Source organism: Aulostomus chinensis, chromosome 22 (assembly GCF_037954235.1).
Source record: "Aulostomus chinensis isolate RoL2024-O1b breed Wild chromosome 22, RoL_Achi_v1.0, whole genome shotgun sequence".
Classification (NCBI taxonomy): Eukaryota; Metazoa; Chordata; class Actinopteri; order Syngnathiformes; family Aulostomidae; genus Aulostomus; species Aulostomus chinensis.
In genome coordinates, this window is record NC_141341.1 from 13,231,136 (window position 1) to 13,253,841 (window position 22,706).

The window sequence follows — 22,706 nt, forward strand, 5'->3', positions numbered from 1 at the left end:
TGCTTGAATGACAGGGAACGGTAGAGAAAGTAAAGACAGAACTGTTTTGTTTTGTAGATTTAAAAGTTTAAATAAAGTGAATACTACAAAGATCGGCTGCACGGCGGTGCAGTGGTCAGCACTGTGGCCTCACAGCAAGAACGTTCCGGGTTCGAGTCCCGGCTCGAGCACAGGATCTTTCTGTGTGGAGTCTGCATGTTCTCCCTGTTCCTGTGTGGGTTCTCTCTGGTTCTCCAGCTTCCTCCCACAGTCCAAAGACATCAAGAGAGGACGAGGCTGATTGATACTCTAAATTGACCGTAGGTGTGACTGTGAGTGTGAATGGTTGTTCGTCTCTGTATGTTGGCCCTGCGATGGACTGGCGACCTGTCCAGGGTGAACCCCGCCTCTCGCACATAGCCGCTGGGATAGGCTCCACCAACCGCGACCCTTAATGTGTAGGAATAAGCGGAGGATGACGATGGATGGACTACAAAGATCGAAGTGAGCAGGTCTTTTTCATCAAGTGAAGTGTCATGTCAAAGATAAGAAATCCCTTAACTGATTTGTTAAAGAACTGAGTTGGCCAGGTACTATCAGGTATTCAGACTGAAGGTAAAATATGACAATCACACGCACACACACTGCTGTCAGGAGACGACAGTGTAACTTTACACTAACTATTAATACTTATGGAAATGTTTTGGGGAACCACTGTGACTCTCCAGTCCACTCATGTTGCAGCTGCTTCTTCTTCAGGTTAAACTGGAATGAAAAGCACCCCCCCCCCCCCCACACACACACACACACACAGACACACACACTCACACAAGCTACTCTTTGTTTACCTATGGAAATTCGAGCCAGGTAATGTGGTGACGTATTGCCACCATGTGTTCCTCCTCCCCCTCCCTCCCCCGCTGCCATTCTTCTTCTTCTTCGTGTATTTGAAACTTCTGGGATAAAACATTTCACAGACGCGCGTGCCAGCGGTGACTGGTTTAAAATATGTCGCGTTTCTTTGTTAAAATGGTCAGAGCGGGACAGGTGGAAGTGATGCAACGTGTCTGTGCACCTGTGTAACCCCCCCCCCCCCACACACACACACACACACACACACACACATTCTCTCGTCAACCTGATAGCGCGCGCGAGCCGTCCAGCCGTTGGGTGGAGCAGTAGCGTCGCGTGCTGCGGAACACAAGTAGGTCGTTACCGTAGCGCGCGGCTCGGTTGCAGATGCAGGTCGCTGACTGTGAGCGCGGGGCGGGGGGAAATGGCGAACGGGCGCGGGCGGCGGTGCGCCGTGTGAGGATACACTAGTCAGGAGCTGCTCGAGGACAGACAGGACAGGACAAGACGCGGGGTGGGCAGCTATGGAGGACTCGGAGCCCGCAGAGGACGGCTTGCTCGCGGGCTTGCGGTGGAACCGGAGCGCACGGGATCAAGCCCAGCTCAAGCACAAAATCCGGGATCTGCCGGGACTCCTCAAGCACGGGCTGCACCTGCGGAAGAAGAGCGTGAGTATTCAAACCGACCGCTGACTGACCGGTTGTCCTTCCGTGGTTGACGCTTGATGCTCAGTAGGAACGGTTTGATCAGCTCAGCCGTGAGTCGTCGCCCCCGCTGCGGGCTCAGACTGCTCGGTAACCCCGTCACGACTCAGGTGTTTGCATTTTCTTACAAGCATTACTGTCGCAGAGGCTCCGTGTGTATGTGTATGTGTGCGCGTGTGCGTGCGCGCTACATACATAATCACAATTGCTGGTGGACACCATACCTTCACACTCCGGTAGTCAAGGCAACACCACGAACCCTGACCACGGTACACACACCTTGTTACAAACTATATAAATCCCATTATTACACACATTGCTTGATGTCGTCGTGTCAGTAATTAAATTACTCATTCATGTGGCCTGATGACAGAACCATTCATCATCAACATCTCTTCATTTAATAAACAAGCATCAGTATCCCATTGAAGATTAAACCTCAGTTATTTATCTTTAATCCCTCTTAAACTAAAATGTTGATGTTTAATGGGTTTATCACTGTTACAGCTGCGACGAATTTAATCAAATTAATTGGCAGCTTTTTGATAAGCTGTTCATTGTCATGTTTTTTTTTTTTTTTAAAGAACAACAACAATAAAAACCCGCCCACATCGCCTGCTATAAACTCCTTGAACGTGAAGGGTTCCTTCATTTCTCTTTTTTTTAAACAACTGCAAACTGAACATCTTTGGGTTTTTGGGTTGTTGTTTTTTTGCTGAAGCAAACAAGACGTCAAGCCAAGATTCCGGATCGACATTTTAATAGACCAAATAATTAACTGAAAAGATAATTGAAACAACAGTTGCAGACCTAATCTAATCAGCGGTATTGTGTCTTTACCGATGTGCACCGTCAGAAGTCCATCAGTGGGTATTTTGGTGCTGTCAGGTCAACTAAGCAGTAAATGTGGGTGAGTCGGAGCGCCCTGATGTGGAAGGAACCCACCTGACGAGCCAAGTAGCTGCTCCGGGTGTCGGCTCGCCTCGTTTTCATTATTGTTCGCAGTCAGAACAAAACGTGTCCCAGTTTTCCTCCGTGGGAATCCGAGACAGGCGAGTGGCAGGACGGATGAGTTCGAAGTACGTGACGCTCGTGTTCCGGAGATGAACGACTCACGTCATGTTCCATCTTGTTGTTGTTATGAAGGGATTTTAAAACGCACCTTTTCATTCCTGCCACCTGTCTGATGAACATTGTCAAACTATGTGGTTGCAATGAACCCTTTTTTTTTTTTATTAAATTCCAGAAAACAACAAGCAAGAAATCATGCAGCAAAAAATGCAGTCCAAGAATTAATGATTTGTGTTTCTGTTCTTGTGCCTGCAATTGAATGAAAGAGAGGGAGACGAGTGAAGGCTGAGTAAATGAAGACATGTTCTCATCTCTTCATTTACCTGTGTGTGTGCGTGTGCGTGTGCGTGTGCGTGTGCGTGTGTGTGTGTGTGTGTGTGTGTGTGTGATGAGGCGTGGGTAAGTAGTGTGAAGGTATGGCTGTTCTGTGCAGACTGGCTCTTTCTAGACACAGGCAGTTGGCAGCGCTTCACCTCGCACACACACTTTTATATCCACATATAAATTTTCCTAATAGATTTTAGCGAGGAGGGAGGAACTACCCCCTTTTTTTGTTTTGCACTGCAGTACAAGAACAAGTAATGACTTACACCCTGGACGCAGCATCTCTCATCCCTGTGTTGATTCACGGTGCATCTCCAGCTATTGTTTGTTCTGATGTATGGCGCCGGCGGAGAAGAGGAACGCATCTGTCAGAAGCAGTTTCCCACATTAGCTCGCAAGCTTCTCTGACGCTCGCTGACGGCCTGTCGGGTGAATGGACTGTTGTTTTGCACCATCTTTTGTCTCTGGTTCCACCTCAGACAGTCTTGTTTCGCCGTAATCGTTGTTGTGACTTGCTCCGGTATTCAATTATAAGAGCGTTACTGGCAACAAATATGACAGGAGGAGAAAGGTTTGCGTGAAGGAACCTTGTTCTCAGGTTTCACGGTACTCCCCAGGGTGCTGCGTAGGGGCAGGGTGCTACAGCCGACAGAAAAAGAACACAATTCCGCCAAGATGTTGCCATCAGATCCACTTCCTCAACGTGATGTTGATCATCTTGTCAAACTTAGTCGAAATTCCTCCATAACGTTTGAGTTCTCCTGTTGCAGACAATCCAATGTTAGCAATCCCATCGCCTTCTCGATGGAGGGCAGCCACCATTAAAACTGATGTCAATTCAGAGCATAAACAAGCAAAGAGCATCACAGCGGAGGTCAGATTGGGTTTCATGTTGCTGTTGTGGATCTTGCTGCCAGGAACACTTGATTGTGTTTTAGCTTAAACTTGGTGACAAAAAGGCCCTCGGAGGCTGAAGATCTCAGGATTTCCCTCCTTGATGATACACACTCACTGGTGGCCAATCCACTGATGGGGCAACGTACTGAGGGAGGGTCGGCAGACCATCCCGTTTCATGTTTTCACCTCTGGTCCCAGCACCTTCCTCTACAATTTCCTGTGGATCTGCGAGTTCTCTATTTTTTTTTGGGGGGGGGGGGGGGTTAGTTGGCCATCCTGCACTCCGGTAATTTGGAGAAGAGAGATTTTGTGTGGTTGGCCAAAACTCCGTATGGGATCCATCTCATTCCTCTGAAACCCTGAACTGTAGTTGTGGGTGTGTTCTGTTGCAGGTTGTATGACAGAACCTGAAGCGCTGTTCTAAGATAAAAGACAACAGAGAACAATTGTCAGGAAAGACTGTCATTGTTCAGTGGTATCATAATACGCAGTCCGGACCATGTGATTGGTAAATGTGGTACCATCACACTGCTTTGTATGGTATCTTGCTGCGGCAGTTAGGCTACAGTTGGTATAGAACAAGATAATTCCTCGGGATGTGTTAAGATAAGAACCACTGATAGAAAAATAGCCCTGAAAAGGCAAAAAATACATTCAGTGCATTGAAATGTCAGTCTGACAACACCACAGAGTACACTGACTTAGCTTAGTGCCCCTTTAAAATAACTACACACACACACACACACACACACACGCACGCACAACTTGTTTAAATGATGATGGGGGAATCAGTTTATTACTCCAGCTGTTTCAATGACAATATCCATACGCCAAATATATTGGACTTGTATCCCATCATGATATATAGATATATAGATTTTTTTTTTTTTTTTGCAGTATTTTAACACACTTAGAACACACACAATAAAACGATTACCTACGATGCTAATTGACACGGCAATGCACAATATTGTGCTCTGATTACCAATGATGGCTGACTCATATTGTCAGCTTCCACTCTCTTGAATGTTCCGAAGAAGAAGTTTCTATCTTCCACATGCAACGAACCAGCGATACGTTCTTATGTCTGCCAGCAATATTTCCCTTTATACTTTCATATAGGGAAGATGAAAGGGCACGCGAGGGGTGGTGAGAGACCCAAATGTACTGTAGAGATACACACTCTAGTTTTTATTAGTTGCACTGCTGGGAAGCTTCAAAGAAATATGGCAATTTGATTTCAGACCTCATGTTGAATGATTACACCGAATAAAATTAAATAGAGAACAGAAATACCTGCATAAACGAGTTCCGTATGAAGAGAGAGCGATGAAGCTCCAGCAGGACAACATTTGAAGTGCGTGGCTACATGAGGACCATCAGGGGCTTCAGGCAGACCAGCAAGGCTCCTCTCACCCTCCTGCTGACCCTTCTATTCCGCTCCTCCTCCTGGGAAGGTGACGCCTCCACCCCTCAGGTCCCAGGCCAACCTGGGACTCTAATCCTCCCCCATGTGTCCACCACCGGGGAAAGTGCTGACATCTGATGAGACTCAACTCAGGCGAGTTTGCGGGCCAAGGTGGTGTGACTCAGGGTCCTCAAAGCCTGTGCCCCTCAGCTATGCGGAGTACTACAACAGGAGCCTCAGTGTCCAGAGGGTCCCCGTGCTGTGGAAGATGCTCTTTGTTCCTGTGCCACTGGGACATGTGTCCCAGTCGCTCCAGGACTATAGATCCGTGTTGAGGATCCCCCACATCATGGAGAGCCCAGTCCTGGAGCTGCAAAGCACTTTGAGACTCCCTCCAGTTCACCTGTCAGCTGCAACTTGGAGTTGAGGACACCACCTGCCTGCACCCTAGTGGACAAGCTGGTCACCACTGAGGGTTTGTTCCTTCCAGCATTCCTTGCACAGAAGCCTTGACTTCAGAGCCTCTCAAAGGACTCTTGTTCTCCAAAATTGTCTTCTTGCTCATCCATGCACCGCTCTGGTGAGGAGGTGTCTCAGCTTAGCTTCCTAGAATCATAGAAGACTCTTCGATGCCCTTTCTTCCCCTCTAATTTTGACATTGCTGTGTTCAGAGCGTCCAGACTGAGATGCAGCTCTCTGATCGGAATCATTCAAACCACCTTCAAATGTTTGAATGTGATCTGCAAAAGTCAAATTTAATGTGGCGTTTTCACCGACAAGACGGTCTGAAATCAATCTGTGGATGCCAGAAATCAGATTTGAGCTGGCTGTCTGAGCAGGCCCACGGACGGATCATTTCAGCTGTGTTTGTTGATATAAGTTGTAGCAAAAATAGCTGAACGTTATCTCAAGTGTTGGGTGAGCCAAAGGTGATTTTTAGAGCAGTTAGGTGGGGTGTGTGTGTGTGTGTGTGTGTGTCTGTGTCTGTGTCTGTGTCTGTGTCTGTGTCTGTGTCTGTGTGTGTGTCTGTCCATTGACTCTTACTGTAGCTGCTTTGATGTCTCCAGTTTGACTTCCTTGTACGATTTGACAGGAGCGTGAAAATGTGCGTGTGCGTTGAGCTTGCCAAGCATACCTTACTACCGATCCTCACTGTGCTCAGCAATCTAATCGGAGTAATCCATTTCTTGCAGATAATGACCTTGCTCTGTGTGTGTAGCCTGTACACACTTTGAAGTCATCGCAAAGATAAACGTGTCAGCATGCTCCTCTCCTCTCTTCACCTCTCCTCTCTTCTCTTCATCGTCTCACCCTCCAGTGTCAGCAATGAGCTTCATCTTCTGTGATGTGTGTCTGTGAAAAGGAACATGGCCAGCAGACATTCCTCTCATCCTGCATTACTGTATGAATGAAAAAAACCTCCAACGGCGGGCCTCAGAGGAAATGATGATGATGATGATGATGATGATGATGATGGCGACACAAATACTTCACCAAGGTCTCCTAGTGTTCACCAGACAGAGGAACAAAGAGATGGAGAGATAAGATAGAGCAACCGAGACACAGGAGACAAAGACGGAGCTAGCGAGAGTCACCGACACTTTATTTAGTCTGTGTGTCGTTACGCTGGCTGGCTGCTTCCCTTAACCTCCATTCCGAACACTGCGTGTCGTCACACCTTCTTGTTTTAAATTTTACTATGAAAGGGAACAACTTTTCCTCAGAATCTTTCCGTCTAAGCAAATATCAAGATTTCGACTGCAATGATTGACTGCAGATGAACAACAGTCCAAAATTCTGCCAGTCTGCTTTTAGGGTAATGGTGCTGGTGTTGCATTGATTCCATACTTCTTGTTGTTGTTTGTTTTTTGTGGTACTTAACTTTCATTAAGACACCCAATTTAAATTGTATTTTTAAAACATAAACCCGATCTTGTCAATTTTCAAGTGTGCTGCTAACGTTGGCTGCAGCTGCTGCAGCAAACCTAAGGCTATCAAGGACAATACACTTCAGGTTTTGGATCCACTGTTGGGCTTGTACATGTTGCTCTGTCACACACGTAGTTCTCTTTCCTGCATGTGCTCTTAGGTACCAAAATTAGCTTTAAGGTGAATCGGTACACTGCAGTACTCAGCTTTTAGCCTTAGAAGTACCACACCTCGTTATATCTGAGCTGTCGCTGTTACAAAAGAGATTCTGGGTTTAATGATATGATGTCCAGCCCTCGTCGCTCCCATTCCTGTTTTGTTTTGTTTTTTTTCCCCCCAGTTTTGTTTGCCGACTGAAGGACAAGTCAGGTGGAGTGGACAAGTCTGGCTGTATCCATCCAGTTATTTTATTGTTTCAGTGTGGTGAGATAACTTTAAGAAAATGACCCGAAAATGTTGGAATGGGGGGTTGTTCTTTTAATTCATTCAGCGGTTGGCTGAATGGTTCCCGATGCAGGCATGATCAGAACTTGCCGACTGATCGTCGTCTTTCTCGACGCTCTGGCCTGCACATCACGTGCGCGACGTCGATGAGCATTGGGCGCCGACTGGTAACCACATCACTCCTCTTTACACACACCTGCAGGGACGGTAGGAGTGCCGGTTGAGTGTTTACTCTCTTGGTTGTGTGCATCATGGAGGTCCTCGGTGGAATCATGGTTATAAGAGGATCCCGTACTCCGCTCAGCAGCCCTCCAATCATCCCTCTGTTTCATTTTCCCACAGCTCAAAGCCATACCAGTGCATTTCTCCCCCCTCTGTCTTCATCTCATTCTCTCTCTCGTTCTCTCTCTCTCTCTCTGTTGGCCTCTTATCGCCTCATCTCACTCCCTCTCCATCTGTCATGCTCACTTCCATGTCTTATATTCATATGGTTGTGAATGGTTCTGTCTCTCTCTCTCTCTCTCTCTTTTCATTTGCATTCCTTCATCTTCATTCTACTGTAGTGTTTTTCATTCGTTCCATCATTTGATCTCTGTATTTGTCTGCTTAGTCGTCTCTGAAGGTTTCCACCAGGAGTCAAACCCAATACAGTTTGTGTTTGTATCAGGGATTTCACGGCAGCTGCCGGCATCTGAATCTATCTCACCCGCGTCCAGACTGTGGCACAAACTGTACAAGATCTTCAGTTTCATTTTCTTGATTACACACAAGTCGTTTCATTCTAGTGTGGCTGTGGCAATCATAGTTTGAGGTGTGTCAGTGTGAAGGGGGGAAATTTTACTTTCAGTGTTATATTTCACGAATATCAGAATTGTATCCATGGACAGACTTTGGCCGGTCATGGTGTTGTCGGCCAGTATTGGAACAGCGGGGATCATTTTGGTCTGGATTGGTCGCTCGGACCCAAACTGTCTGAGCCTGGATCTTTGCCGTCGTGGTCAGTGAGCATGTTTGGTCCCTCGGTTCATGATTTAAACGTGCACGGTGTGTGAACCGTGTGATGGACCCCTTTTGTGAGAGGGATGATGATGTTTGGTACCCTGTCGACCCGGGTTCAGGACCAGGGTGAGGTGACTGCTGTCTCTGTTCTCTACAGAAACTCATGGGAAAATAGTGCCAAGGTGGGAGAAAAAAAGAGCCTCAACACATTTATCGACACACACACACACAAACCAACTGCAACTGTCTGCACTTCCTCTCCCTCTGATCCAACTATCATTTTAATCTGCTTTATGAGCAGCGTGTCACCAGTGTCGGTACTGTGTCAACGAGCTCCTTTGGCACCATAATAATCCATAAAGATTAAGAGCTTATTTCCTGATAGTGGAAGTAGACGTGGAGCAGTTACGCCCTGAGCAAAGGTTACAACGTGGTCCGATGGTTGTTACCATGAAGAGATTTATCATGATGCCACTGTACTAGTTAAGACGCAATAATGGTTTTATTGGTGGAGCAGTTAAGAGAGAGGTGTCGATTTAACCCCTAATTATCATGTGCACACTCAAAAAGATGGATTGTCCTCTTCGGCTTAAGACACTAACACTAAATATCACTGTGAAGTGATGCTCACATTACCTGATCAATGTTGATAGAAAGGAGAAGCTGGTCTTTGTCATCCAAGATTCTTGTTTGTTCAGTTTATTTACTGTGTCCCAATGTGTGTCAGCTCTGATGGCTTGTGTGTGTGTGTGTGTGTGTGTGTGTGTGTGTGTGTGTGTGTGTGTGTGTGTGTGTGTGTGTTTCAACAGCAATCACCTGACACCATCCCTGGACCAAGCTCTGGACCAACAGTACACAAGGTGAGAAAATGTGTACACACACACACACACACACACACACACACACGGACAGATGATGTCATCTTTTGAGTTTTGCTTTGATGTGAAGGTGGTTGTTTAGCCTCACTACAAGTGACATCAGCGGTGATATTACCTTGGGTTTTTTCCAAGCCAGTTTCACCAACCCTCCTCACGGAGACACACACACACACACAAACACACACACACACACACACTCTTAATTTGTGTAATTGCATTAATTACATGTGGTTTGTCAAATATTTTATTGTTTCCCGAGGAAAAAGGCCGCAGGGATTAAATATCTGATGAGGTTTCTTCTTTTCCTCGCTTTTGGGATGGGGATTAAAAAAATTAGGACCTTCTTATCCGCTTGATAGTTCATCTCTCTAAACAGTTTTTATCTTGTCCATCTTTTGTATTTTGCATCGCTGAAAATGACTGTAGCTGACAACGCGCAGCACGACGCTGATAGAAGCTGATGTCTGTGGCCGCAGGCACCTGCTGGTTACAAAAAGGAGGGCTTGGTGTCTCAGTCTGAGAAAAATATTCACTCAAGATCTATTTAAAGTGGGCCCATCAATAAACTATCAACAATAGTCAAGATTCCATTGGATTAAAAGTACATTTTAACTGAATTTTCAGTGAAAACAAACAAAGGGGGTGTATGAGTCCACGACTGTTATGTAAATAAAAGCAGTTGGTCCACTGAGACCGGCGCTGAGTTCCTGTCTCTTCTGTCGTGCAGAAGCAGACACACTTATTATTCCTCGTTCATTCAGGCCGCATATCAAAGCTTATGTCCAAGTGTGTTAATCAGCGGAGCTTTTCTGCCCGAATCCTGGTTGGATATTAATTTGTACTCAAAAACCATCTTAAGTTCCAGCAGTTTTTGTCCTCACGTTTTGATATTCCACAGCATCAACTGTGGAGTCGCTCGCAGCTCAGGATCCCCTCGGTGCCAGCGCTTCCTGTCAGGGATCTCTTCTTATCGTTTGTTTTTTGCTCATCACACACAAACTTGTTCTCAAAAGGTTCTGAATCCGTGAGGCCCCCAAAGATCACCTCCAGCAACCAGCGGCTTGAGGGACCTTTTCCATTTCGACATCTCCATCGAGTTTTTCTAATGTGACACTCAAGTTCTGGACACTGAAATCTATTAATCTCTACTGAGAAAAACCTTTTTTGACCTTTTAAATATTGTAATCAGTTCCTTCAAATGGTCAGATTTATCCAGCATAACAAATTTCACATTACTTCATATTTCATGCGTATAGGCAGCCTGAGTGTGAGTGACAATGTGGTTCAGTTGTAAAATAATCTTTTCATTTATTAGGAAATAAGTGATGCTAAGAAAATGGCTGCAGTGGCTCAGCCGACCAGTGTGTGCTGTGAAATTTAAGGGCTGTGTGAATCGGACTGAATCCACCAGACATCACTTTGCTGCCCCAAGCAGTTTCTGCTTTTATAGCCAGGAACCTTTTTAAACCTCATTGTACACAACTGAAATAAAGATACATGATGGCTGGGTTTTTCATATACCGTATATATAAAATACACTTCCAGTCAGAAGTTTGGACACCTTCTCATTTGATGGTTTTTCTTCATTTTCATGACTTTTTACATTGTAGATTCTCACTGACAGCATCATAACCATGAATGAACACGTGGAATCGTGGAGTCAACAAAAAAGTGTGAAATAACTCAAAACGTGTTTAGTATTTTAGATTCTTCAAAATAGCCACCCTTTGCTCACTCCTGGCGTTCTCTCAATGAACTTCATGAGGTCGTCACCTGAAGTGGTTTTCCAACAGTCTTGAAGGAGTTCCCAGAGATGCTGAGCTCTTGTTGGCCCTTTGCCTTCATTCTGCTGACCATCTCATCCCAAACATCTGGATGGGGTTTAGGTCAGGTGACTGTGGAGGCCAGGTCATGTGGTGCAGCCCTCATCACTCTCCTTCTTGGTCAAATAGCCCTCACACAGCCTGGAGGTGTGTTTGGGGTCGTTGTCCTGATGAAAGATAAATGACGGTCCGCCTAAAGGCAAACCGGGTGGGATGGCGTGTTGCTGCAGGATGCTGTGGTAGCCATGCTGGTCCAGTGTGCCTTCAGTTTTGATGAACGCATCCTCAGCAGCAGAGGAGACTCTTGGTCGTCCTACCCTGGGGCGGTCCTCATGTGAACCAGTTTCGTCATGGCTCTTGATGTTTTTTGCGACTGCACTCGGGGACGCATTCAAAGTTCTTGCAAATTTCCGGACCGACTGACCTTCAGTTCTTCAAGTAATGATGGACTGTGGTTTCTCTTTACTTAGCAGATTGGTCCTTGCCACATATGAATTCTAACAGTTGTCAGACAGGGCAGTCAGCTGTGTACCAACCTGACTTCTGAACAACACAACTGATGGTCCCAACCCGTCAAGAAGGCAAGAAAGTCCACAAGTGAACCCTGACAAGGCCAACCTGAGGAGGGAAAACCGTTTCAGGTGATGACATCATGAAGCTCAGCGAGAGACGGCCAAGGGTTTGCAGCGCTGCCAACAAAGCAAAGGGAGGCAACTTTGAGGAATCTAAAATATAAAACATATTTACAGTTATTTAACAATTTTTGTTTACTACATAATTGTTTCATTCATAGTTTTGATGCCTTCAGTGAGAATCTACAATGTAAATCGTCAAGAAAATAAAGAAAAAAACATTAAATTAGAAGGTGTGTCCAACCTTTGAGTGGTAGTATTGATGTCTCGATCTTTCTCTTTTTTTATAGCTGGTGGCCTTTTTTTGGGACACTTTTCTGTTTGTTTGTTTGTTTTTTTAACCAGTTAAAACCTCAGTAAAAATGTTCCTGGTGTGAGTGCATGTGCACAAGCAGCAGACACAGCAGGCTGGTACCATGCTTCGGTCCAGGACTACACCGCTGACGGCGTGACAGTAGGCCTCTCATCCATGTAACGTCGTTTGAATGGAGTGTCATCACTTCTGCAGTTGGCTCTGCTCCGCGGCACGTAAAGGGAAATGTAAATGGAGCTGGACAAGCAGCCCGTGTAAACATCTTAATTGAAATAATCTCTTATTTACAACGACGTCAATAGCAGGATTATTTCAGTATGTATAGACACGGTTAGTGCTTCATTCCTCAAGGGGAGAAAGAAATTGAGCTGTCCTTGGTGGTTCTGTCAATGATGGCTGCATGCGGTCACAGCGGCTCTGTGCAGAGAGCAGCTTTGTCATTTAGGAATTGTATTCACACTCAGATAACCTGCAATTTAAAAAAATAAATATATATATCAGTTTTTTCTTTCTTTTTTTTTTTCCTAGTCTTGCTCTCAGAGTTTTCCATGTGCTGGTCGAGCTGTGAGAAATGCCTTCCTCTCTCATGGACCATACCCAGCTAAGGACAAGATACACCTGGCCAGGATCATACGGTACACGTGTGTGTGTGTGTGTGTGTGTGTGTGTGTGTGTGTGTGTGTGTGTGTGTGTGTGTGTGTGTGTGTGTCAGGCTGAATCAACGTGTCCCCTGAAGCATACACACTGACTCATCACCAGCCACTCTTGAGTTTCTCTCTGATTGGCTTGTGAAGTTGTTGCAGCAGTAAGAGTACGTGGGCAGGCCTGGTTCTGAACCCTCGCATAAGTATAGAGTGTACATTCGCCGTGTATGGATGCATGCAAAAATCATGTGAACATCTGGACAGAAATATAAATAGATACACTCAATCATGCCTGCAGCCCTCCCCCCCTACATATGCACAAGGAGCAAAGAAAAAGCTTACAGGAAACTAATGAATAATCAATGGGTATTGATACAATAAAAGGATGAGCTTTGTACCAGGAAGAAGAGTTTGCATCATAACAGTGGCTGCCATGTGTGTGTGTTTTTTTGTAACAGACGTAGCTACGTGGGTGTGGAGCTGGTGCAGTGGCTTTGTGAGCAGTGTGTGTATGTGCGCTGTCGGACCACCGCTGCGCGTGTCTGGCAGGTGCTGCTGGAGCTGGGAGTCCTGCTGTCTGGTACACACACACGCACACACACACACACACACACACACAACCAACCCACCAGCTCATTTCTAGCAGATCAGAGAGATGAATTCATCGCCTCATTCTCCTGCGAAGTGCATAAACCTGATTGTCAATTATGATTTTATCTGGCAATGGGGACGTTCCCTCTAAAATGATAGCGAGACAGCGTCAGTCCTCTAATAATCAGAGTATTTTACTCTCTGCAGCATCTTCCCTTCCGGGGAGGCAGGAGTCCACCATGCTAGCCAGCCAGCACACTGACGGTTCCTCTGATAAATGGCACTCTAAAGTATCCAGACAGGTCACTTCTCAGAAAGACATTTTCTCAGATGTAGTTTGTTGGTCTGGTAAATCCACCATATCTGATTCATCCTGGTTTCAGAGTAGGTGCCAAGTGTTTAAGATAAACCAGAAACATAAACTGTATTTTTAAAAATCTATGTTTATTGAATACCAGTATTATAATCTAATATAGATGAAAAATCATGAATGTCTAATGGAATAAAAATTGCAAGAAGCAATGACTCATCTTTAAGAGCAGGGTACTAACCTATGCACAACACATCCATATCGTTGATGCTCAATGACGTCATCTGTTAGCATGAAGTATACTTGCCTTCCTTTAACACAGGTCCTGGGTAACAATAATACCAATCACTGACCAATTACAAAATGTGTTTGCTGCTTTTGTTTTTTCTGTGTGTGTGCAAAGATGAAGTGAGACACAAAATCACACGTGACAGGACTGTTGACACGTTTCCCTAAGTGTTTGTTTATCCGTGTGTCTTTCCTCCAGTGGACCAGCGGGTCGTGTTCTCAGACTCAAATTCTTACTACCAGTTCAGCTTTGAGGAGTGTGACTCCACCTCCTGTGAGTTTCGCACCAATGAGGGGGAGTGGCCAGAGGCTGTCAGGCTCTTATTACAACTCGCCCCGTACGTCCAATTCCGCTCCGGAGGTCGGGCCAACAGTCCGTAAGTGTACACAACAGTCTTCTGCTTTGCACTGATGTCAATGACTCACCAGCAATGTGAGGGATGGGGGAGGGATGGGTGGGTGGGGGGGTACACATTTGAATCTTAATGGACACAGGAACTAGATCATTTTCTTACCTGCTTGCTGAGCTGGGCAGGCACCCTGGAGGGGTGGAGGAATGTTAGCAGCAAGGAAAATTCCCAGCAAGAACTCACAGCCTCTATTTCACACTTCCAAGTTTATTCAAAAAGGCCAAAAGACAAATTAATTGTCATGATATGCAACCATTTAGATGTAGAATTAATAATCTAGATCTCAACTCCTTCAAAGGTCTGTTGGAGACATTGTACAAGTACACGCATGGGTTGTTATATTTATGTATTTAATGACAACTACTGGAATCACCAATATGGGAAACTGTTGCAAAATGTTGAACACAGTTGACTGTGAATGTGACTCAGTGGTGATGTGCTGGGTGAGCTCTTCTTCTCTGGTAAAACACCAAAATTGAAGTGACAGCATTCCCTTTTAGATTTAAGATTGAGGTCATTTGTCCGTCCGGTGATTTGCTGTGAAAAGTGACAAGTGGCCGAGTTTGATGTGGTGGTGACTTGTGTGCTTGTGCCAGCACGTCACTGCTCCAGCAGCACATTTAAGACACACACACACACACTTTCCAAGATCTTCCTCAAAGCCAGACAGGAAACTGAATCCCTCTTCACTATTTTGACTCCTAAATCTGCTTGTGTGAGAGACGTGTACAGTAAGAAGGGACATGCACACGCGCTCACAGGTACACACACAAGCACACACACACACCTCCACATTCATTTGGCCTGAGTTCCCTGCTTTGCTGCTTCTGTGTGTGGGATTCCTGCTGAGGTTGCTACTGAACTCAATCTGTCACTCAGAGACGCAAAGAGTGAGAGTGAGATGGGTTGGTTGGGGGTGTAACAAAACATGGTCTATATAAGTATATATGTGCAGTGCAAAAGAACGCGACCACATGCTCACTTGTTTGTCTGTGCATCAAATTAACAGGACGTGTCTGCAGGCTACAGGGGCAGGATGACAGCAGGGGAATAAAACATCACACTACTCTAAATCCCTGCTTTCATACTGTATGCTCTCCCTATACAGCACAGCGGCGTGTTCTTAACCACGGAACCATACTGGCCTGCTTAGTTTTTGTTTCTCATTTGGTTTTAGTGAGTCGTACACGCGGTTGACGGGTCAAACAAGTCGGTGTGTTTTTCATCTATCCTACCGCTCTGCCTGGTACTGTAGCTTCACTTGAGCGTAGATGAGATTATGTATTCGCTCCGTCTGTCTCTTTGACCTTGCTGCTGTGTGTTGTTCCTCGGCTGACATCCTCGCCATCTCTGAGCTTCATCGCCACCCTCTTTGTGTGTGTGTCTCTCTCTTTATCTCTATCTCTTTCTCTCTCTCTCTGTCTCTCTCTTGCTGGTGTAAAGGAGAATGGATGGAGCAGCAGCACAGGCATTTGGTTAATACACTAATTCTCCCTGTAGATGTATAATAACGAGATAGTGGGCTAATAATGCAGTTGTGTCAATAAAATTCTAGGAGCATGCGTCACTCTAGCCAGCGTTGGGTGACTGGTAGAATACGTCGGCTGTGTTTGGTAATTATAGCTTATTTAATAGTTTTCCTCCTCAACGATTCCACTCAGCAAGTAAGCAACTTTACTAACATAACCGCCATAAAATTACCATAATTCAAAATGTGCAGGCACAAATAGAAAGTGAAAGACATAATGGTAAACGGGAGCACACAGATCACCTTTGAAATTGGATTGATTAAGGATGTCAAAACAGCAGCGGTTCATCTTGGTACATACTATTTCAAAGTTGATCTGTGAGCTCCAGCTGTGTCTTTTACTCTGTTGAACCTCCAGGTCCTGGCCTGAGAAGCTTCACTGAAACAGGAGAAAGCACGAGCATTCCCTTTACTCCACCATGCAAGTGATATTCGTTTCATCTCCACCTGAAGGAGTCTGTTTGGAAGCAAACGGCTGTTCAACCGTTTTTTTTTCCCTTAGCACTCCATCACTTACCATTAAAACCAGTGGTTGTTGTACTCAGCTGAGCAATGGGCTTCTTTCTGGAATTACAAAGACATCGAGAGAACGTCATCATTAACCAGAGCAGATCTTACAACAGAGCAGATGAGTTCCAGCTGCAAGTTGAGGTTCATCCATTCACATGCCAGGTCTGTCTGCAAGACGGCAAGAAGACGACCTTCTTAAAATGCTCGTTTTCTAAATGCAGTTTGCAACAGTTCATATCTCTTAACCCTTAGAGACCCATCATAGACTGATGTTTGTCTACATGAGGGAGGGGCTAGGGGTCATGGGGGAAGACAGCTGATCAACACGGTGGTTGTACATATCTGAAAGATGGAGTTGAACTTGAAGAATAACATGAAATGCAGCTCAGCAAATCTCATAAACAAATAAAAATACTGCTCGGTTTGGTGTCTATTGAGGATTTTGAAGATTAGATCAATTGCTCAGGACACAAGGAAGCTTGTATTTGACGGCTACTCTCCTATGTGAGATTGTCATGAGTTGCTGCAGCCATTTTTGGATTGATATTGTTTTCTTACTCAGATTTGATGCAAAATTCTAACCATTTTTGACCACTGAAGAATTGATTAAAAAGAAAAGGGGTGTAAAAATCCCTCAGAACACACCATTAAGACAGCGACATTTGAAGCACACTGAAGAAAATTCCCTGTGACTTGGCATCAAAGAGTCCACATCCATCCACCTTCTTAAAATGCTTGTTTTCTAAATGCAGTTTGGAACAGTTCATATCTCTTCTCCAACAGTCTCTATTCCACCAGCTCTCTCTTTCCTCTTCACTTTGTGACCTCATCTGCATCCCCTGCACGCCCCACAAATTTCCTGGTGAAGTCCGTCGCTGTCATCACTGTGACGGGCGGTTGGCCAGTGAAAACAATAAGACTGCGGAGTCGCAGCACAGATATGAACAACAAATGTACTTATATGGGGGAACAAAAAGAAATAGGAGCAGAACAATCCTGTATGTTCAATAGAAGCGACTATGACAGAAGGAATGAGCTACGAAGGTGCTGCTGTAGCTGAGACACGGCTCGGTGGAAGAAAAGCTGCTCTCTTTGCTGATATAAAGGGCTCATTAAAGCTTATGACAACTGAGTGATTCCTTTCATCGGCAGCACCTTTAACAGAACCTCAGGCACTTGTTAAATTACCTTTTTGTGGTTCAGATTTTACTGTTAAACTCGAAACACATGAGATTCAAATAAACTGTACGGGCACGAGCATTAATGTTGCATTCCTGTCAAAGCTAAGTGACAAGAAACTGAATAATCGCGTTTAAAATTATAATGAATTATAATACAGAAAAGTCTGTCGTTTTTTTTTCTCCATCTCAGTCCAAAGTCTGCCTTTATCTCTCTCTCTAACTGTAATGGCAGAACTTTTGCATATAAAGTGCTGTTTAGAAGAGGAGGCATTAAAGTTTAACTATGAGAAGATGCACACTGGTCGCGCAGTAGAAGCAGCGTTCAGTCTGGTCAGAGCAGCAGAATGTGACGGTGAAGTTAATGTTTAGATGTTAACTGGTCCACTACTGTACATGGACGGATGCAGTAACGCGTACGTGTATTTCAGCAGCAGCCCTGCATACAGAACATGGGATAGGTATGTTGAGATTTGACGCTTTTTACCCAAACAAGGACTTTAACTAACTCTTGGATTGTTACTTTTCTATAATGCACTGACAGCTTTGGTTTGATTGCATGGATTTTTATGTCTGTTGACAATGGAATGTTCATCTCATTCAGTATTGGTGGATATCCCCCTGCTATATCAAAAGCAAATTGATAGAACTTATTTAATAGTATCTGTTTGCTGTACTTGTAGTATTATAGAACATCACACATGGCCTCACATTGCGGTATGCATCTTTGATGTGGTGCTGAACACACAGGCTTTGCCAGCGCCAGTCATGCTAATCCACCATCAATACTGCTGCTTAATGGTTTGTGACACACCTCCCACTGTGCATCTCTCCAAGCTTTGGCACATTCCAGCTCACGGCGAGTCACCAAATTACCAAACAAATTCAGACGAAAAAGAACTTAATGACCCGCATGAGTATAAATCGAACTTCCCCACGTGTCATCCTTAATGAATTTCTGTTTAGTTGAGAATTGAAAAAAAGCGACTTGTTTTTCCATCTTTGCCAGAGGTCTGTGCATCAGTTATTTTATTTACTTTATTTAGGAGTTCTGACCATAAATAATAGGGCTTCCCACAGTTAAATAAACATGATCGACTGCAATATCGACCTTTTTAAAATGCGTGCTCTTCCTGTAGAAAACTCCTTTGCATAGCAAATCAAGCACTTCCTACACTAAGCCAGAGCAGCCGCTGGGGGGTGAGCAAGATGTTTCCTTTAAGGAGCTGTCACACCTCTGAATACACACACACACACACACACACACACACACACACACACACACACACACACACACACAGCTGCAACCGGTGCAATATTTCCTTGATGTTACGGCTGCAGTCCACAGGAGAATTCCTTGCCTGTTGTTGCAAGGCTTGTCCAGGGTCAGCTCAGACATCAACACGGGGTTCCCAGGAGCACTGGAATTCTTTGAAAACACTCAACTTGCAATGTGGAATTCTCAATTTGAAAAGCACTCGAGACTTCTTCAAATGTAATTCAAATCTCTCAGGTGGTGACCAATTAAAACTTGATGGCGGTTTGCTCTTAGAGACCCATCATAGACTGATGTTTGTCTACATGAGGGAGGGGCTAGGGGTCATGGGGGAAGACAGCTGATCAACACGGTGGTCGTACATATCTGAAAGATAGAATTGAACTTGAAGAATAACATGAAATGCAGCTCAGCAAATCTCATAAACAAATAAAAATACTGCTCGGTTTGGTGTCTATTGAGGATTTTGAAGATTAGATCAATTGCTCAGGACACAAGGAAGCTTGTATTTGACGGCTACTCTCCTATGTGAGATTGTCATGAGTTGCTGCAGCCATTTTTGGGTTGATATTGTTTTCTTACTCAGATTTGATGCAAAATTCTAACCATTTTTGACCACTGAAGAATTGATTAAAAAGAAAAGGTGTGTAAAAATCCCTCAGAACACACCATTAAGACAATGAGATTTGAAGCACACTGAGAAAATTCCCTGTGACTTGGCATCAAAGAGTCCACATCCATCCACAGTGGTGCTGCACCCACGTCACTGCATCCACCAGGTGGAGGAAAAGCGTCTCATCTTGATGCAGAGATTTGTACTTTCGCAGGAACGCAGCTTTAGACATAGGAGATGGATTTTCACATCCATCTGTTGGCCTACCTGCCTGCCTGCATCTGAGGAATAGTTACTTATCTACACACACACACACACACACCTTCAGTATTACCTGAGCTGAGGGATTAGTTTGATAAAATCCAAATTGTATGCGCGCGCGTGTGTGTGTGTGTGTGTGTGTGTGTGTGTGTGTGTGTGTGTGTTGTGAGGGGGTGGGGCAGTGCATGGGAGACCAACCCCAACAGTGATTTTCTAAGAGCAGATATTAAATTGGAAACCCTTGGTTTGAGTCTGCCAGTGCTGAAGACAAAAGTCTATCTTGTTTTATTGCTGCGGGACACACACACACACACACAAATTAAGTCATACACAAATGTATTCAAGATGCTCGCCAGCTGGAAACAAATTCTTGACAAGAGTGTGCACAGTACATTGTGAATACACACACATACACACCCTCCCCACTAAAATGGGTGTGCTATTTTAAATGAAACCACATGAAAGCTGGAAGGTGGGGGGGGGGCAGGTTGCTTGTTTCAAAAAGATGTGAAGACCTACAAAGAGACAGGAGGAAAAATAAAACCGGCTGACGGGACTCTTCTGAATACACTATCAGTCAGCTGCATGTTTATCAATCTTACTTATATTCCACCTTAAATGCATTTGAGCTCAAATTGATTTTAGTCCTTTTCTTTCAAACTGAGTATGACATATTCATGTTCACAGGATGTAGTTCTTCTCTTTGTATAGCAGGGGGCAGCGTATAGAAGAGTACAGGTCTGCTGTGGTGAGTGTTAGATCCCAACTCACTTTCCTCATGTAAATAAAGGTGTGTGTGTGTGTTTGTGTGTGTTTGTGTCCAAGGTCAGAGGAGGACTCTGAAGGCAACCGGGACATCTGTAGTGAGATTCTGCAAATGAAAGCCCTTGAGAGGCTCACCTCCACGGTCAGTGAGTGTGTGTTGGTCAATGTGTACAATATCATCTCATTATTTCTGTATTACAATATTTTGTACTTTACTCCAACAGGTACAAAATGAGTTGGCGGCTGCACTCGCCCGAAAGACTCGTAAAGCTTGTAAGTGTGTGTGCGTCCGTGCATGCCCTTAAGATGTTTAAGTCTGCAGCTGCATCAGGAATTTACAGAACGACTGAATCGGTATTCTACGATGAGTCTTATGTGCAACTGTTTGATTGGTTGCAGTATCAGAGCAGGACTCTGCGACGACCGAGACGAGCCAGCAGGAGCTCCGCACTCCCAGCGAGGAGGGCAGCCCGGTAATACACACATCCAGACACACATAGATAATACACACATCCAGACACATTGATAATACACACATCCAGACACATTGATAATAAGCACATTTAGACACACTTTGATGATACACTCATCCACAAACGCGCCGTGCTGGTCTGTGGGTCACACATCCAAACCTTTTTCTGGCTTCATCAGTTTTGGGCTTTTTACTTCCACCCCTCATGCCGCAAAATAATTTGTTTACGGTTCACTTTCTACAGGTTCTATCAGTTTAGGTTCTGTGTTCCGCCACCAGTAGATTTTTGATTGTGCATTCTTGACTTGTCTCAGCTTTTGAGCCACTGCAGTCTGATGTCCTCGGTTTTGGCTTTCAGCTTTGCAGCGACATTTTTCCTGCTAGTTAGAAACAAAACACCCTTATGAGAACAATAAATTCATCATTGAACATAAGTGAGCGCACATTTGGAGAATCCTGTTGTTTCCAAGCACATGAACACTGATTACTGTGAATTAAATTAATAGACTCTGTGTGTACCATTTTCAAAGAATTTAAAGGTACAATTTGAGTGATTTAATGCAGGATCTTCAATGAAAAACACACATTGGCCTTTACAATTTGGTAAGACAAGTTTTCAAATTTCTTAGTTGATTAAACTTTTATTTGCCAGCAGTTTCTGATCCCACCAATTCTTCTTGAGACGTCTTAACGTCTTACTGTGTGTTCACACCAAATGCGAATGCGAATTTCGCGTCGCATTATTCACGCGAATTTGACGCCGGATAATTTTTAGTGTCCATTTGTGTCATTCACGCGAATGACGCGAATTCGCTCACCTGCCCAAGTAGCGAGTATTTCCAGCAACGTTTCTTTCCGCCATTTCACCATGAATATTCACAGAACTGTTGCGTTGTACCTGCCATGGAAGGCAGAAATATGTGGGAAAACTAAATGCGTCGTATCTGGGTTATCAACACCATCTAGAGGCGAGCTCAGCTCGGTGAATTTCACCGCTCGGTGAACAGAGCTCCTCCAGGGGCTCCGTCTGGATAACCGCCGCTTCAAGCGGTATTTTCGGATGACGACTGGCCAGTTTGACGACCTGCTAGCTAGGATCGGTGACAGAATTTCACGAATGGACACCAATTTATTCAACTCGTTCTTGTAATTTTGACACGTAGTGTCATATAGCACCGGGTTTCCACACATAGCCATAGTTCAATATTTTCAACTTGCGCGAATGACGAATAATTCGCCTCGCGCATTCGTGCCGCCAGACTGAAAATTTGCGTCATTAGCGCATTTACATAGACTTTGAATGGAAACTATGCGCTAATTTGCGTTTGGTGTGAAAGCACATTACATGAGTCAACTTTTGAGTTTTTGGACTAGTGGACACTACACTGCGAGATGAGTTTTCATTGAACATATTTGACACAGTGACAAGGAGGGCAGCATTTAATGATACAGATAATGTAAAACTAAAATGAAATGGAGTTCTCGGCTGGCTGTAGTTGCTTTAATTTAGTTTCCCGGAATGAAAACTGAAAGTTTTGTTTTCATAAGTTCGAAACTAAAAGAAAAAAAAAGCGCAGAGTGGGGAAAGAGAAGGAGATGGACGGAGA

General features: G+C 44.6%; 1 protein-coding gene across 1 annotated transcript in view; it reads left to right on the forward strand.

The window, feature by feature from the left end:
• Positions 1 to 1,165: 1,165 nt before the first annotated feature.
• Positions 1,166 to 22,706, forward strand: part of rapgef5a (Rap guanine nucleotide exchange factor (GEF) 5a) — a 40,409-nt gene continuing 18,868 nt past the window's right edge. The window contains exons 1-8 of the mRNA XM_086194214.1: positions 1,166 to 1,499; positions 9,417 to 9,467; positions 12,782 to 12,888; positions 13,356 to 13,477; positions 14,286 to 14,463; positions 20,688 to 20,769; positions 20,852 to 20,900; positions 21,027 to 21,100. Coding sequence (XP_086050340.1) covers positions 1,356 to 1,499; positions 9,417 to 9,467; positions 12,782 to 12,888; positions 13,356 to 13,477; positions 14,286 to 14,463; positions 20,688 to 20,769; positions 20,852 to 20,900; positions 21,027 to 21,100 — 807 coding nt within the window. The 5' untranslated portion in view covers positions 1,166 to 1,355. The remainder of the gene's footprint in view (positions 1,500 to 9,416; positions 9,468 to 12,781; positions 12,889 to 13,355; positions 13,478 to 14,285; positions 14,464 to 20,687; positions 20,770 to 20,851; positions 20,901 to 21,026; positions 21,101 to 22,706) is intronic.